Source organism: Delphinus delphis, chromosome 3, assembly GCF_949987515.2.
Source record: "Delphinus delphis chromosome 3, mDelDel1.2, whole genome shotgun sequence".
In the NCBI taxonomy this organism is placed as follows: Eukaryota; Metazoa; Chordata; class Mammalia; order Artiodactyla; family Delphinidae; genus Delphinus; species Delphinus delphis.
The window spans coordinates 58,071,412-58,086,399 of record NC_082685.1 but is presented as its reverse complement, the minus strand read 5'-3'; the positions used below and the strand labels follow the sequence as shown (position 1 = coordinate 58,086,399).

The following is a 14,988-nucleotide window of genomic DNA, read 5'->3' as shown; positions in this document are numbered from 1 at the left end:
CCTTCCGCCCGCCCAATAACCTATCCCGCTCGCCTCTAAGCTGCGCCAGCCAATCTCCGCTCACCCGCCTAGACAACCCCGCCCCCCCACACCTCGGCCAATCGTTTGCCTCGTACAGCACCCGGGGGCGTGAACTGTTCCGGAAGGAGCGAGATTTGCCCCGCCCCGCAGCCCAGTGGGCTGCCGACTGGCCCACCAGCTTTCGGCAAGGCCCGAGTTAAACCCCGCCCCACAGGGAGTTTGGCGCCTCATTGGCTCTCCCTCTGGCCTATCACCACACCCTTTCTGAGCTCTCCTTTCCTTCAGCCCCTCCAACCCCGGGACATTTAAATTGCTAGCGACGACCACTCCCTAGGGTAATACCTGGAGAAATTAATTTAGGTGGGAGGGTGCTTTAAACGTTTTTTGTTTTTGGTTTTTTCCCTTGCTTCTTTCTCGTATCGTTACGTGGACCTTTCCCTCTTAGTTTTGCTAGCCTTCCCCTGTAGATGGAACATTTGCCGCCCGTGTGGCAGATGTTGCGGCGAGACAGGTGCGTGTATTTATGATGAGTAGCACTGGCCCCTTCCAAGAGCTTTCCTGGGTCGGTGTCCCTTTTAAGCGCGCAGCATCTGAGACGCTAGGTTATATGCGGTAAAGGGAATTCCTTTTCAAGGAAAGTAGGAGAGTTGAATCATCTCTTGGCGTAATCCTTATCACAGTCCAGAGGATACCAAACTTTGGTTGTTTATGGAAATTTGAACATTGACTAGGTGATACTAAGAATTTATTCTTAATGTTGGGGATTTGCTTTTAAATAATCCTGTGGGAGTGGTGGTGAGTATAGGTGAAACAAGATTGGCCGTGAGTATTGGGTGATGGGTAGCTAGGGGGTACATGATATCAGTGCTCTCAAAGTTTTATCCGCATACTAATCACCTGCGGATCTTGTTAAAATACATATTCTGATTCAGTAGATCTGGGTAAGAATTCAAGATTCTGAACGTCTAACAAGCTCCCAGCTGATGCTAATGCAGCTGGTACTGGGACCATACTTTGAGTTGCAGGAGATTACGCTGTTCTCTTTGTATATTTGAAATTTTCCATAAAAATGTTTAAAACAACCTTGGAAGCTCTTTAAAATACATGTTCCCAAAGTGATAATTCAGTAGGTCTAGAGTAGGGCTCAGGAATTATCAAGGCCCCCAGGTGCTACCCAGACAGATGGCTTGCAGACCACACTTTAAGAAACGAATTAGAAATGCAGCCTTAATCTTTGAGAGACAGTAAGTGAGAAATACAACCTTTATCTGGTGTCAGGATCTTGGTAGTGGTAGTGGCTGAGAGTAGCTGGGTTTTATCCTAATACCCTTTTCATCTGTAGAATCTGCTTCCCCAGAAAGGAGGTGCGTGAAGAGCCTTTATCCTCTAGGATAGAGATGGTGAGTGTGGGAGTCAGTACAGAGCCCTGCCATGCCAGGTGAGTTTGACAATCAGGCTGGGGATTAACGGAATGTGGGAAGAGTTGGTTTCCGCTTTGATGACCATCATCACACTTCATGGGACGACTGTCTATTTCCTCACAGGTGGGAGGTAGAGACAGATGCAATTGTCCTACAGCGGCGGCAAAAGCAGATAGATTATGGCAAGCGCACACCTGGTTACCAGTGCTTTCTGCAGCAGGTCCCCAAGTGAGTGCAGTTGTGGGTAGTTACAACAAGAGTGTCAACCACGTGGCTTTTGTTCACTATCAGATGATGGAAAGATACTAGAATCTGAATGCTCCCACAGAGTTGTAGCATTACTAAAATAAATTATCCAGCAGTCTAGCCCCCCAGATAAGTTTCCAAGTGTTTTTTTTTCAAATGGAACAAGTTATACGTGGGCCATAAGACTTTTTAAAGCTCTATCCATGTTTGCTAATGAAAATTTTTTTTCTTCCATCCATTTTCACCTCATGCCTCCATCTGACTTGGCTTATTACAACATACTTGCCTAATTACATGTAAGCTTACATGCATACATACAAACTAATGTATGAAAAGGTAGAATGTACTTTAAAGAGACGTCAAATATTTTCTTTTATATCTCTCTTGACTTCTGAGGGAGTTGGAATATCTAATTTACCCTTCCCAGAAGAAAGAATATTAGGGAATTGGGAATTTTGATGTTTAATCTAATTTAAAGATTTTCTTTGGATTGTGGGCATTGATCTTACCTCATTATCAGAGAATCCCTAATGAGTCTCCTAATTCATCATGATAAGCAGTGAGCTGTGCCCCTTCACCTTGACCTCAGTCTGACATATATGTTGTTGCCAGGGCACAGCGACAGCCAGGACTTCACCCTCAAACACCAAACAAGAACAGGAGGTACAGCCGTCGCTCCTGGGATGCCCAGATCAGGCAGTGGAGAAGAGCCCTACATTCCTGGGACCCCCCCAGCCAGCCTCTGCAGGCTGAGGGGTGTGTGCACTACTATTCCTTGTTCCTTCCCTGAGTGGTGGACTAAGCCCTACCTCTCCCCACTTTGCAGAGGTTTAGCTTTCACTGGCTGAAAAGGGAGAGTCTGAATGAGCTGCACGTTCCTCTGACTCTGCTGCCTTCTTAGGTGGGGAATGGACAATCTCTTAGAGCCAATGGATTCTACCCCTTTGGATGACTGGCTCAAGACCCTGGAACCCTCAGAGAATCTGGATGGAGAACAGAAGGGAGCCCAGGTAGTATCCTCTGCTAAAACCCACTGGAGCAGGGTCAGAGATGGGATCTGGCCCAAGAGGTCACAGTTATGATGGGGTTCAAGGTAGTAGCCCAAGAACAAAAGAAGGGAAATGGGACAGAAAGAAAACATTGCAGGACGTGAGTAAAAAACCTTGAACCAAAAGTGGCATAAAGAAATCTAGTTATAGTTAGTAATGGGGGACAGGTTGGGCTGCACTGGGGGCGCTGTTTTATACGTGATGAAATGGGTGTCATCTTCCTTTGAAAGGAGACATGAAACCTGAGTTGCAGGGTTTAGTTGTTTTAAGTGTCTCAGTTTCTTTCAGTGTTTTCCAAATGCGCCAATGCTAACTTAACTTCTTATTTTCAATCACTTAACTTTAGTAAGCATGGTATTTTGTTATTAAATAAAAAGGGTGATCACCAAGTGGTGAAGACCAAGGGCTTTAGAACCTCAGACTGCTTTTTTTTAACTTTTTATTTTATATTGGAGTATAGTTGGTTAACAATGTTATGAGTCAGATTGCTTTTTAATACTGCTTTTGTCCACCACACGGGCAGTCACTTAACCTCTCCTGCTGTTTAATCCAACAAATAAGGAGATTTTGTCTCATTTGATGATTGTAAACAAAAATGAGAATACATATTTAAAGTATGCAGCACGGTGCCTGGCACGTAAGTGCTCCATAGCAGCAATTATTGGAAACCATGTCTCCTACACTTCACGGCCCCTGTCCCTTCTTTTGCCAAGGGTAAATGTGCAGGGCAAACAAATGTGCAGTGTATCTCCCATCCCCCCCCCCCCATTTTCTTGATACTACCTCACTTTCCCTCTACTCTTCTTTTCCAGTTTGCAGGTTTGGTGGCTCCTGTCTCCTCCCTTCCCTGGTTCTGTGAGGAAGATCCCCACCACTGGCTCTACCTTCTAGCCGATCACAATTACTTATCTGTCCCAGACTTGAGTGGGACACAAAATATTTAGGGAAAACATATCTTTCACGGGACTCGTTGCTGAATGTAATAGTGAAGATTACTTGCACTACTTCTACTTAACAATCGATTAAAAAAGATCTAAAACTCTGTCCTACAAAGAGATCATAACACGAAGGCATTGTTTAAAACCTCTTCTCTTCCCATATTTTACCCTCTCTCTAAACCTTCTTTGCTGGCTGAGACTCAAATTTACATAAGAGCCAGAAACCACCTAGCTGTTCCACAACCTCTTCACGTGCTAACGGCTACATTCAGTCTCTTCAAAAAGGACTTAAACTTTGGCTGAGGTGGGAGGTGGTGGTAGTGGTGGAAATTTAATAAAAGGTGGTTTCCTCTTCCTGAAGAGGAAGTATAGCGCCATCAACATCTTTTCCCCAGCTGCTTGTTTCCTCCCTCCCTTTTTGTCTTAAGGAAAGTGGTCCAGCTGTAACCACCGAACTCCCCCCTCCCCCACGCAAGCAACTGAACCGCCTATGATGTCATAATCACAATCCCATTACCTCATCCTGCTGGGGTGGGGGGGGCGTAGAGGGAGGAGAAGGAGTGAACCGCCCTGGGCCCTCGTCAGATTTACAGTGTTTTGGGTGACGGCTAATTACAGAACCAAGTGGGAACGGCCCCGCAACCGTTGTAAATCCTGGGTTTATAACGTTCGAGCCCATCCGGCAGCTGGAAGAGGGGCTCCTGGGACTCAGAGCAGGCCCTAATCGGCGCTTGGACTACACTTCCCAGAAACCTTCACGCCGCGGACGGGTCCTCTGCTGGGGGAAGGGGGATTCCTTCAGAGTGGCGGCCTTAGAGGGTAGGAGAGCAGGTGAGAGGAATCCTGGCTAATTCCGTTACGCGCCGGAACCGAGTTGGGGGCTGTACAGGGGCCGATGTAGTAACAGAGGGCAGGGGCGATGTCTTTGTTTACCTTCGACCGACACGGCCTCCCCCGGGGGTTTTGAGATTTGCCTCCAACTGGGCCAGTCCACCTTCTGCAATATTTTGCAGGGGGTGACTCGCTAGGGAGGAAACCACCCTCATCGCTAAATTAAAGAACCGGGCGTCTTCCTGACTGTGCTCTCCAAGAAAGACTTTGCGAGAGAAACGACGCGGGTCTCGAGCCTCCGCGGACGGTTCAGGGGCGTTCTGCGAACCGGAGCGATCTCTCCACTCTCCTCAGGGGCCCGTTGGTTCGGGCCGGCGCCTTTTAAGGGCACCGTGGGGCGAACCGAGCGCTCAGAGCTGCTCCGGCCGCGGCCCTGGGAGCAGGAGGAGCCGCGGTAGGTGGCGGAGGGCAGGTGGCGCTGGGGCCTCGGGGCGGGCACCAAGACCGTCCCTCCCTCCTTCCCTCTTTCCCCTCCCCCAGCCCGTCCACCCTCGAGGCACGGCCTCGCTGGCCGCCTCCGCTGGGAGAGCACGGGACCTGGTGGGGGAGGGGGTGGCGGAGCGCTAAGTCCCAGACCCTCTCCATACCCTGCGTCCTGAGTTCGCTTCCCGCGGCCAGATGATGGAAGCTGATTGGGAAGAGACGAGCGACAGCCCCCCGCAAGCGTGCCCCGGCGCCCCCCGCCCCCCAGGGGCCAGCGGACGCCCCATGCCCCACCCCGCGGGGACAGGCAGGGCAACCAAGGGAGAGGTTGAAGATTGGAGGGGGGGGCTAGCCTTTTGCTTCTTCAGTGGGGTGGGGGGAGGGGTGATCCCCACTTGTCAGCCCTATCCCCTCAGTGCCATATGGAGGAAGAGCAGTCAGGTCCCCACATACCTGTTCATGTACCTTCATGCCTCCCTCATGTTTTCCTTCAGTCTCCCCCAGAGCTGTGGGACTGGGACCTGGGGGGAAGGTCCCCAGGGGTTTGTGACTCTCCTCTCCCTTGGCCTGACTTGATCCTAGGTTATCGAGGTTTCAGCACAACCTCAGCATCCCTGAAACCGTAATGTCAGGGGTTACTGCCACCCAGTGGGGTGGGGGTCCAGCCTTTATTTGCCGGGGGGGTGGTGCTGATGGTGGAGAGAAAGCCTGGATTGAGAGTTGGGCCTGGTGGGGTTTGGGGGAGGGCCTAGCAGCCTGCTGCTCTGTGTAGGGCTGAGCCCCCGTGCCAGTTGTTAAGCTGAGAAGTTTTAACTTGCTTAGTGAACGTTCAGGGCTGTCTCTGCCCCTCAGATACACAAAATGGAAGGGGAAGGAAGGCGGCAAGAGAGGGCTTCTTATACTTTTTCCTCTGCCTGCTTGAGAAAGAGGAGGCCCCTCGCGGAGCTGGTTTGCCTTCTTTTGTGTCCTGGTTTGATTCCTTATGGCTTCCGTTCTGTTCCCCCTCTCAGCCTGGCCTGTTTTAGGAAACTCAGACTGAGAGTATCAGTTGCGTGGTGGTAGCTGCATTGTTCCAATTACCGCCGTGTGTGGCCACATCCCAACAATTAAAATGCAGAAAAACACAAAATCACTCTCTTCACTTGATCCCAGAGAGGGCTGGAAGTTTGCTGTTTGGCCAGATGCCTCATGAAAAGCTTGAAAGAGTTTGCTTCACTCCCTGCTCCTCATGGCTGGTCAGCCTGAGGCCTGGGGTCTCTGAGGGTAAAAGCCTACAGTTAGGTTCCCTCTCTGGTTGATCTTTGAGGGCAGAGTTAAGAAACCAAGAGCAGAAGTGATATAAGCTTTAGCTTCTACAAGAACAGGGGAAGCAGCTGAAGGGAGCACTCAGGAAGCTGGAACTTTGTTCAAGGTGGTAATGATGATTATGCATGAAAATGTTATTTAACTATAGTGATGATTGACTTCCACAACGTTTTTCCCTGAACTCCAAGTACGCCGAGGTGTATTTCTTTGCTTTTCCTTGTGGTCTGCCTCCCTCTGAGGTGGGAATTGGGTAGAGAGGATTCCCTCTTTTTTTTTTTTGCCAAGGTAGAAAGTTATCTGCCCTCAAGGTCAAGCCTTTTGGGCTTCTCTTGGTATGCAGGTGAGGGAGGTTGACATCCAGCCAAATAGATGAACGCAATTGCCTTCTTCATCCTAATATTATCACTTGTGGCATTCTGAGGCTTTGTAGAGCAACAAATAGGAGGGGTGAGAAATGGCAGTCTTTGTGAACTCCTGATTTGTACAGGGCAGGTGGTATACTTTTTACATTTTGATATTTGTGTTATATTGTCCCAGTGACATATATTTTTTAATAAATTATTATTTATTTTTGGCTGCGTTGGGTCTTTGTTGCTGCGCGCGGGCTTTTCTCTAGTTGCAGCGAGTGGGGGCTACTCTTCGTTGCCGTGCGCAGGCTTCTCATTGCGGTGGCTTCTCTTGTTGCGGATCTCTGGCTGTAGGTGCGCGGGCTTCAGTAGTTGTGGCTCGCAGGCTCTAGAGCGCAGGCTCAGTAGTTGTGGTGCACGGGCTTAGTTGCTCCGCGGCATGTGGGATCTTCCCGGAACAGGGCTCGAACCCGTGTCCCCTGCAGGTAGATTCTTAACCACTGCACCACCAGGGAAGCCCCCAGTGACATATTAAGATTATTCTGCCCATTTTTCCTATGGGTAAACTGAGGCAAAGAAAAGTTTGATGATTTGCCAAGAGCATCACACCAAATCGGATCTAGATTTGATTTCTTGATAGTTCTCTCTGCTAGCAAATGCTACTTCCACTGTCTGGTGTGCTGTTTGCCTGCTGGTCATTCTGGGAATAGGCAGAACAGTATGGAAATGTTAGGTTAACTTCCCCTCCTCCCTTGAGCGAGGCCCCTCAGGCAATTTTGTGGGCTTGAAGCCTGTCCTCTGATAGAAATAGTTTGCTTCTACTATAATTGACCATGAGAAGGAGTCTTGATTAATTGTATTCATGGTCTTTGAGTCAAATCAGGCTAAAAACTTAGTCAAATGAAGTCAGAGTTGTTGTTTTTAAACTCTACAGAGTTGAAATGTAAATGGAATTACCTCGGTAGCATTTCCTTATCCTCTTATAAGAGAATATGTACAGTATCTGTTGGAGAACAATAATATAATATCAGCTGTTCAGGCTAAAGGAGAACATAATACCTTGTTTATTCTGATTGGTTTGAAGCAGAAAGTCATTCCTACAACCACTGTACCGTTCTGTTCCCTATTACTCTTTCTGTAGTTTAGGAAAAGGTTACCTCTCTTTGCTTATGACTGGAAGATAAAGAAAATATTGGACTAATCAGGATGGAAATAACAATTTGGGCATCTCTCTCATTTGAGCTATTTTCTAAGTGGTGCTAGTATTCTGGGTAGGCAGAGCAGAGCATGAACCAGGTTAGGAGTGGCAAATAGGTTTCAACTTGCTTGCCAACTCCATTTCATTTTACTGGTTATCCGGAGTGTCAGGTTGAGAATATTTCTGAGGCTATGTTTAGGCTTAGCAGGAAAAAGCTGTGATCAATTAATGATGTCTGCCAGAGGCCTGACATAGGGATGCTGTGGTATGTGTGCCATACATTTTCCATCTCTGGACTAGATACATCTCTAATATCACTTGGGGCTGGTCCCTCTGTAATTGGCAGACTCAGCAGGCATGACTGGAGAGGGAAGTCCCAATGGTGCTAGAATGGTGCTGCAGTGGCAGAAGACGGCTCACGAGTGAGGTCTGGAAGAACAACAGGGAAGACATCCATCATTTGCTCCAAAGTGTGCAAGTCAGATTCCGGGGAGAATCATGATAACCCTGATCACTGAGCAGCTACAGAAGCAGACTCTGGATGAGCTGAAATGCACACGCTTCAGCATCAGTCTGGTAAAAGACCAGTCTTCCTGCTTCTCTACGACCCCCTCCCCCTTTTTTCGGAGGCTGTTTGTTGTTACTACTTCACCCTTGTCCTGTGCTGTGTGAATCATGGTACTTGTATTGCAAGAGCCCACTAAAGGCTCAAAACCCAGCCCAAAAGGAAGGGGCAGGGATTTTCTTCACTGTTATAAAAGGGACACCAAAATTTGGGTGGAAAAGGGTTTGAGATACTGGAAGACGTGGATTATTTTACTCACTAACTTTGGGAGGACAAGAAGAAGAGAACACTTAGGAGTTCCTAACATCCCTGTAGCCCATGAATTGCAGGGGTGAGCTGAAGAGGGCTTCCTGGAACTCTGTTCTGATCCTGAATCATGATGGATATTTTCTGTCTCTTAGCCTTTGCCTGATCATGTAGACATCTCCAACTGTGGGAATCCTTTCCAGCTTGTGTCTGGTAAGACATGATGTGTATATTTGTGTGTATGCCCATGCCTCTATCCACGCATTTCTTTCATTGGTTTTCAGTAACCAGGACTAGCTAGCCTGCATCCACAATTTTCTTGCCAGGGTCACCTTCTGAGATTGGCGCTTGTCTCCATTTTACTGCACCAGCATGGAAGTTACTTGTTTAGTTTGGTCTTATTCTAGTCTTGTAGGAACTTTTTTTTTTTTTTTTTTTGCGGTACGCGGGCCTCTTACTGTTGTGGCCTCTCCCGTTGCGGAGCACAGGCTCCGGACGCGCAGGCTCAGCGGCCATGGCTCACGGGCCTAGCCACTCCACGGCATGTGGGATCCTCCCGGACCGGGGCACGAACCCGTGTCCCCTGCGTCAGCAGGCAGACTCTCAACCACTGCACCACCAGGGTAGCCCCTGTAGGAACTTTTATAATCTAATTTTTTGTGTAGGCAGTACATTCCCATTTCCAAAATTTTTAAACAGCAAAAACATTATACTGAAAAAAGTCCCCCTTCCTCTCCTCTCTCCTCTGCACCCAGCTCCCATCACCTCCGTAAAAGTAACTACTGTTATTAGTTTCTTGTCTATCCAACCAGAGTTTCTTTATACAGATAGAAGCAAATATAAATGTAAATGTTTTTATTCCCATGCTTTTAACACAAAAGGTTGCATTCTGTATATTTGGCACTTTTTTTTTTTTAAACTAATCATAATATGGCTAGAAGATCTTTCCCTATAAGTATGTTCCTTGTGGGTGGCGAGACACAAAGGAACACGAGCAGTCTTAGGGTTTTTCCGAAGCATGGGTTCCATTGGCAAAGGCCTTCCCCACCCTACTTGCCCTCCCTAGAAATACAAATGATCTCTTACCTGCTTGGTCACCTACCTCCTGTCTTGGTGCTTTGACACATAGGAAAGGGAAAGGCTAAGGACGGAGAGCATAGGCCTGCTTTTCACAACTCCGGGCTGGGGGATGCGGGAGCAAAGTAGAGCTCGGTGGAGTAGAGTGAGGGATGAGCATGGCTCTCACACGTTCGCTTCTCTTGACTCATTCCACCTTTGACGGGGAGCAGCAGGCAGTATATGAGACTATATTTTAAGTTTCAGGTGGTTCCTCATACTGGAGGCAATATAGTATGCTGGTTAAAAGGCAGCTTTAGCATCAGACAAATCTGGTTTTGAACCCTGCTTTTGGTCATTTGATTCCTGCATGACTTTTGGCAAGTTACTGGACTTCTCTCATCTGTGAAATGGGGGTAGTAATAATAGTACCTAACTCATGAAGTTTTGGGGAAACCTCACATAAAGTGCTCATCACATTGTATGGCACATAGTAAGCTCTTAAAAATATATTAGCTATCATTAATATTATTTTTATTATGAATGCCTTCCAGAAGGTGCTTCCTGGAGGGGCCTGCCCCACTGTTCCTGTGCTGAGTTCCAGGACAGCCTCAATCTCAGCTACCACCCCTCAGGCTTGAGCCTGCACCTCAGACCACCTAGCCCAGGAAATTCCCCACAGGAGCAGCCCCTCTCCCAAGTCCTAAGCCCTGAGCCTCCAGACCCAGAAAAGCTTCCTGTGCCCCCTGCCCCTCCATCTAAGAGGCACTGCCGCTCACTCTCAGTGCCCGTGGACCTGTCTCGCTGGCAGCCGGTGTGGCGGCCCGCCCCCTCCAAGCTGTGGACTCCCATCAAGCACCGGGGCAGTGGTGGAGGGGGTGGGCCGCAGGTGCCTCACCAGAGCCCCCCAAAGCGGGTCTCCAGCCTCAGGTTCCTCCAAGCTCCCAGTGCCTCTTCTCAATGTGCCCCACCCCACAGACCCTACAGCCCCCCTTTCTTCAGCCTGGCCCTGGCCCAAGATTCTTCTCGTCCCTCTGCCACCTCCCCCCAAAGTGGCTCCTGGGAGAGTGATGCTGAGTCCCTGTCACCTTGCCCACCCCAGCGTCGCTTCTCCCTGTCACCCAGCCTGGGCCCACAGGCAAGCCGCTTCTTGCCCTCTGCCCGGAGCTCCCCCGCATCCTCCCCAGAGCTGCCCTGGAGACCTCGAGGCCTGCGCAATCTTCCCCGAAGCCGCTCACAGCCTTGTGATCTTGATGCCCGCAAAGCTGGAGTCAAGCGGCGCCACGAGGAGGACCCTCGGCGGCTGCGGCCTTCCTTGGACTTTGACAAGATGAATCAGGTGGGACCAGTAGGACTAGGGAAGCTTGGATGGGAGTAGGGGGACTGTTCCATTTGCACCTGTGAGTTGTCCTCTAGCTCCGGGCCCTCCTGGCAGGGCCTCCCTTGGAGCTCCTTTCTGTCTGAGCTTTTGCTGAGAGTGATCTACCATCCCGATTTGCCCAGGATTATTCTGGTTTTATCATTGAAAGTCCCATGTCCTGTGAAATTTCTCAGTCCTGAGGGTTCCAGAGAAACTTGGGGTGAGACCCATGTTAAACCTTCCAACAGAGATCCCAGATTGTCCTGCTAGAGACACTTTCCGTCCTCTCTGAGAATGCATGAGCCACAAAAGCCCCATCATCAGTGCCCCACCCCTCCTCATGCAAGGCTGGTTTTGTCACTTGCCCTTTACTGCTTCATGTGGGTCTGTAAGGGCTTAAGCAAAACAGGCTCTGCATCATTCATCTGCTCAACAAATGGTTTTTTGACTTCCCAGTGTGAGTGCAGTTGTTGTAGGCAGTTGCCCACTTTTTTCATATTCTTCCTTCCAGACCACTGGGTCATAAAACTTTCTGAGGACTTATTCATAGAGTCATTCATTCAACCAGTCAGCAAGCAGTGTTGGATGCCTACTATGTACCAGGCTCTGACTAGGCACTGGCAATACAGGAGTGAGACAAGCAGACAGTATTCCTGTCCATATGAAGTTTATAAACATGCTTCTAATCTTGAATCTGATCGAAACTATGGGCACTTTCCTCAAAGAAATGTGCACATACACTGAATTTTCAAAATTTTATCAGGGAGTTCACGACCTCACCCTAACAGAAAGGACTCCTGCTTTCAAGGATAACTAAGAGAGGGGTACTTTGAAATCCAACTTGGGCCAGGGTTCTCTGGGAAATTAGCATCTTTCTTTGCCTTAATTTTGTTTGTTTGTTTGACAGAAACCATACTCAGGAGGTCTCTGTCTCCAAGAAACAGCCCGGGAAGGCAGCAGTATCTCTCCACCGTGGTTCATGGCCTGTAGCCCCTCACACCTCTCTGCTTCCTGCAGCCCCATTGGGGATTCCTCCCAGGTGCTGAGTGAAAGTGAAGAGGAGGAGGAGGGGTCCGTGCGGTGGGGCCGGCAGGCACTGAGCAAGCGGACATTGTGCCAGCAGGACTTTGGGGACCTGGACTTGAATCTCATTGAGGAGAACTAAAACTGAGAGGCTACTTCCTGGGGCCACACAGACTGACTCTCTTATGGCTACTAACAAGTGTCGAGGTCCCAAGGCCGGGGGCCCAGCCTGGGAATGGGGGTGAGTGGAGGGCTCCGACTCAGGGCAGCCGGAAATCTTCTCACTCCAGGAAGCTCGACCATGCCGAGAGACTGGCTGGGACAAGATAAACGGAGTTGGTGGCGGGAGGGACAGCCCCAGAGCAGGCCCTTACCATGGCGGCCCTGAGTGTGAGTATCCCTGCCACCGAGAAAGCAATGGGCAGGGAAGGAAGGGGTCTCCTGACCCCAGCTCGGGGAATTTCACTAGCCCCTTTGCTTCAAAGGGCACTTGTGTCTTAGAATTTGGCCAGGGTGGGGGGTTCATTCAGCCTCCTCTGAGAAATTGTGTGAGAGTGTGTGCGTGCATGAGAGTGCTCGAGGAAAGGTGTGTTTGGGTAGCCTTAGGGAAGGAAGGCAGTTGCTCCGTAACGGCAGAGCACCATGGATCTTGGGTTTTTACGGGATAGCAGGCTTGTTCAAGGAGTCAAGGTTCTAAGGAGCTCTGGAACCAGGCTTGTAATCCATTAGCACCAATGGCTCTGCAGAGGATTCTGTTTTGGGGTACAGCAGGGTCTTTTAAGTGCTATGACCTCAGCTAATGGTCTTTCCCTCAGGCCCACACCTCCCGTAGATAGATCTAGTATTGGCTGGAGAGGGCTCTCCACACTGATTCTGAGCTGGCCTTTTTTCTCGCCAGATTGCCTAGGCTGTGTACAACCTGCCTGTCTCACTCTCTAAGTAGATGCAGGCATATGTGGGCAACTGAGGCAGGGCTGAAGGGCTCCATCTCTTTTTTTCCCTCCCTACTGATGGGACCTTTTCCCCCTTACCCTCTGCCCTTCGAGGGTCAAGAACAAGGAAGGAAGGCCCTATATTGAGGCTGACCTGCAGCAAGTAGTGTTCAGTCCCCAGCAGGCACCCCAGCACTAACTTTAGAGAAACCTATTGTTAAAAGATCCAGGCCCAGCCTCTTTTCTGACCTGCTTGAGAAAGAGGAAGGGGATGTCAGCATATACTAGTTTGCTTGTCTTCCACTCCTGCTAGGAAATGTTTGTCTCTAATTGGTCCTTAGAGACCTCAGGGAGGTTGAGGCTCACCGAAGGACTGGCTGAGGATGTGTAAAGCAAAGACTTTGAGAAGCAGCTGGGAGTTTGTTGTTGGATTGAATTTCTTTTTTTGTTTCACAGCCACAACTTGAGCCTGGGCAATGGGTCTCAGTGGCCATGGTGGTGGGTTTAAGGACTGCAGAAGCCCTGTAAGGCTGGCTCCAGTGGAGATGCCTACTGAAGCTGCTGCCACAATAGCTTGTGAGGCTTTGTCCAGCTTTGCTTAGACCCTGCGGTACCAAATTGGACCTGCCCTTCCTGTTTATTGGGAGAATGGCATTTTTCCAGGGTTTTGAAGGAACCAGTTGCTCATGTTAGGGAAGAAGACCAAAGTCTGTGTGTTTTCTTCCTCGTGGAATTGAACCTGTCATTTTCTGGGTCTGCCACATGTTGGATAGGAGCATCAGTGAGGCCCTAGCCTCCTCGCCTCCACTCCAGAGGAGGTGGCTGTTTCTTTTTCAGCCTCCAGCCCTCAGAGGTTCTACCCTTCCAGGGCTCCTTCACTTCTCCTGCTAGTTACCAAATGTTACCAGTGAGCTACTAGGTCTGTAGGGGCTTGAGAGAGAGGCTTTCTGGAGAATCTAAGGAAACCATGAGCCCAGGAGTTGCCCATCCTTGGTTTCATCCCTCCCCTGGCTCTTTTCCCTCTTTAGGCCATAATTTCCCTGGTGCCAGCTTCTTTTCCTCCTGGGGCATCCTCATCCCTGGGCTCTCTGCTACACAGGGGCTGTGCCAGCTTACAATAGGCCACTGGTAATGCCAGTGGGGTCTCTGCAGACCCAAAGCTTAAGAAGTGAGGGCAATAATTCTGCCTCCACCCTGGGTTCCCCAAAGCTCTAGGGCACCATCCTTAGGGGAGAAGATCTGTAGATGCCATATATGAATTCCATTACTTTAAGATCTGGAAAGTTAAACTAGCTGGAGCTATCATCTTGCTTCCCAATCTAAGTACCTGTGGCCCTGGGACAAGCCTTTTCGAGAAGTGGTTTATTTTGCTTTACACAGTAGATCTGTTCCAACAGTTCTGTGTAAACCAAATGCTGTTTTCCAATGCATTTGGACTGCTGACCATTTAAAAGCAGCCTGTGATTGCTTCTTTTGTAAAGCAAGCAACCTCCCTCTACTTTAGCTGTTTTGACTCTTTGGATTTTCACATATTGGGCTTACCCAGAGTGGAGCACACCTCTGCCGGGCTGTGGTTGACCCTGGGTAGACATCTGCATCTGTGTTGTGTGTGTGGTGTGGCTGACCAGTAGGTGAGTATTCCTGCGTGTGTGAGTGAAGCCACTCCCAGGCTGGTGCTCTCCTCCTGTGCCCGGTGACTGCCCAGTGGCAGCTCCAGCTGCCCTTCACTCCCACCTGCTGCCAAAGTCCCTGTGCTAATGGGATTACAAATACAAAAAGTGGAAAAAAATTTTTTCGTAAACTTTGTTTTATATTTTAAAAAAATCCATAAGTCTGTGTATGTTAAACATGAGGTCCTGCCTCTGTGGCTGTGTTTGAAAAAATAAAGTTTTATTAGAATAATCCATTTTCCCAAGCAACCTTGTGTACTACAGTGTCTTCTTCCTCTCTTCACAAAGAAAGGCAAG

General features: G+C 49.2%; 2 protein-coding genes across 3 annotated transcripts; both read left to right on the top strand.

The window, feature by feature from the left end:
* The first annotated feature begins 488 nt into the window (after positions 1–488).
* LOC132422401 (uncharacterized) lies at positions 489–4,964 on the top strand. The gene is made up of 8 exons (XM_060007159.1): positions 489–532; positions 1,364–1,459; positions 1,566–1,670; positions 2,301–2,444; positions 2,590–2,698; positions 3,550–3,661; positions 4,294–4,506; positions 4,861–4,964. The coding sequence occupies exons 1-8, from the start codon at positions 489–491 to the stop codon at positions 4,962–4,964; spliced, it is 927 nt and encodes a 308-aa protein (XP_059863142.1).
* FAM53C (family with sequence similarity 53 member C) lies at positions 4,917–14,940 on the top strand. Of its 2 annotated transcripts, XM_060008769.1 has the most exons (5): positions 4,917–4,960; positions 8,186–8,415; positions 8,806–8,863; positions 10,261–11,045; positions 11,974–14,940. In XM_060008769.1, the coding sequence occupies exons 2-5, from the start codon at positions 8,338–8,340 to the stop codon at positions 12,229–12,231; spliced, it is 1,179 nt and encodes a 392-aa protein (XP_059864752.1). In that variant the 5' UTR covers positions 4,917–4,960; positions 8,186–8,337; the 3' UTR covers positions 12,232–14,940. The 2 variants fall into 2 exon arrangements, with proteins under 2 accessions (XP_059864752.1, XP_059864751.1); XM_060008768.1 differs by lacking the exon at positions 4,917–4,960 and having other exon boundaries at positions 8,088–8,415.
* The last annotated feature ends 48 nt before the right edge of the window (positions 14,941–14,988 follow it).

Coding starts and splice junctions, on each gene's coding strand:
- FAM53C (XM_060008769.1), top strand. CDS start 8,338: ATGATAACCCTGATCACTGAGCAGCTACAGAAGCAGACTCTGGATGAG. Junction 8,416..8,805: donor CACGCTTCAGCATCAGTCTG/GTAAAAGACCAG, acceptor TCTGTCTCTTAG/CCTTTGCCTGATCATGTAGA. Junction 8,864..10,260: donor TCCTTTCCAGCTTGTGTCTG/GTAAGACATGAT, acceptor AATGCCTTCCAG/AAGGTGCTTCCTGGAGGGGC.
- LOC132422401 (XM_060007159.1), top strand. CDS start 489: ATGGAACATTTGCCGCCCGTGTGGCAGATGTTGCGGCGAGACAG. Junction 1,460..1,565: donor ACAGAGCCCTGCCATGCCAG/GTGAGTTTGACA, acceptor ATTTCCTCACAG/GTGGGAGGTAGAGACAGATG. Junction 4,507..4,860: donor CTTAGAGGGTAGGAGAGCAG/GTGAGAGGAATC, acceptor CACTCTCCTCAG/GGGCCCGTTGGTTCGGGCCG.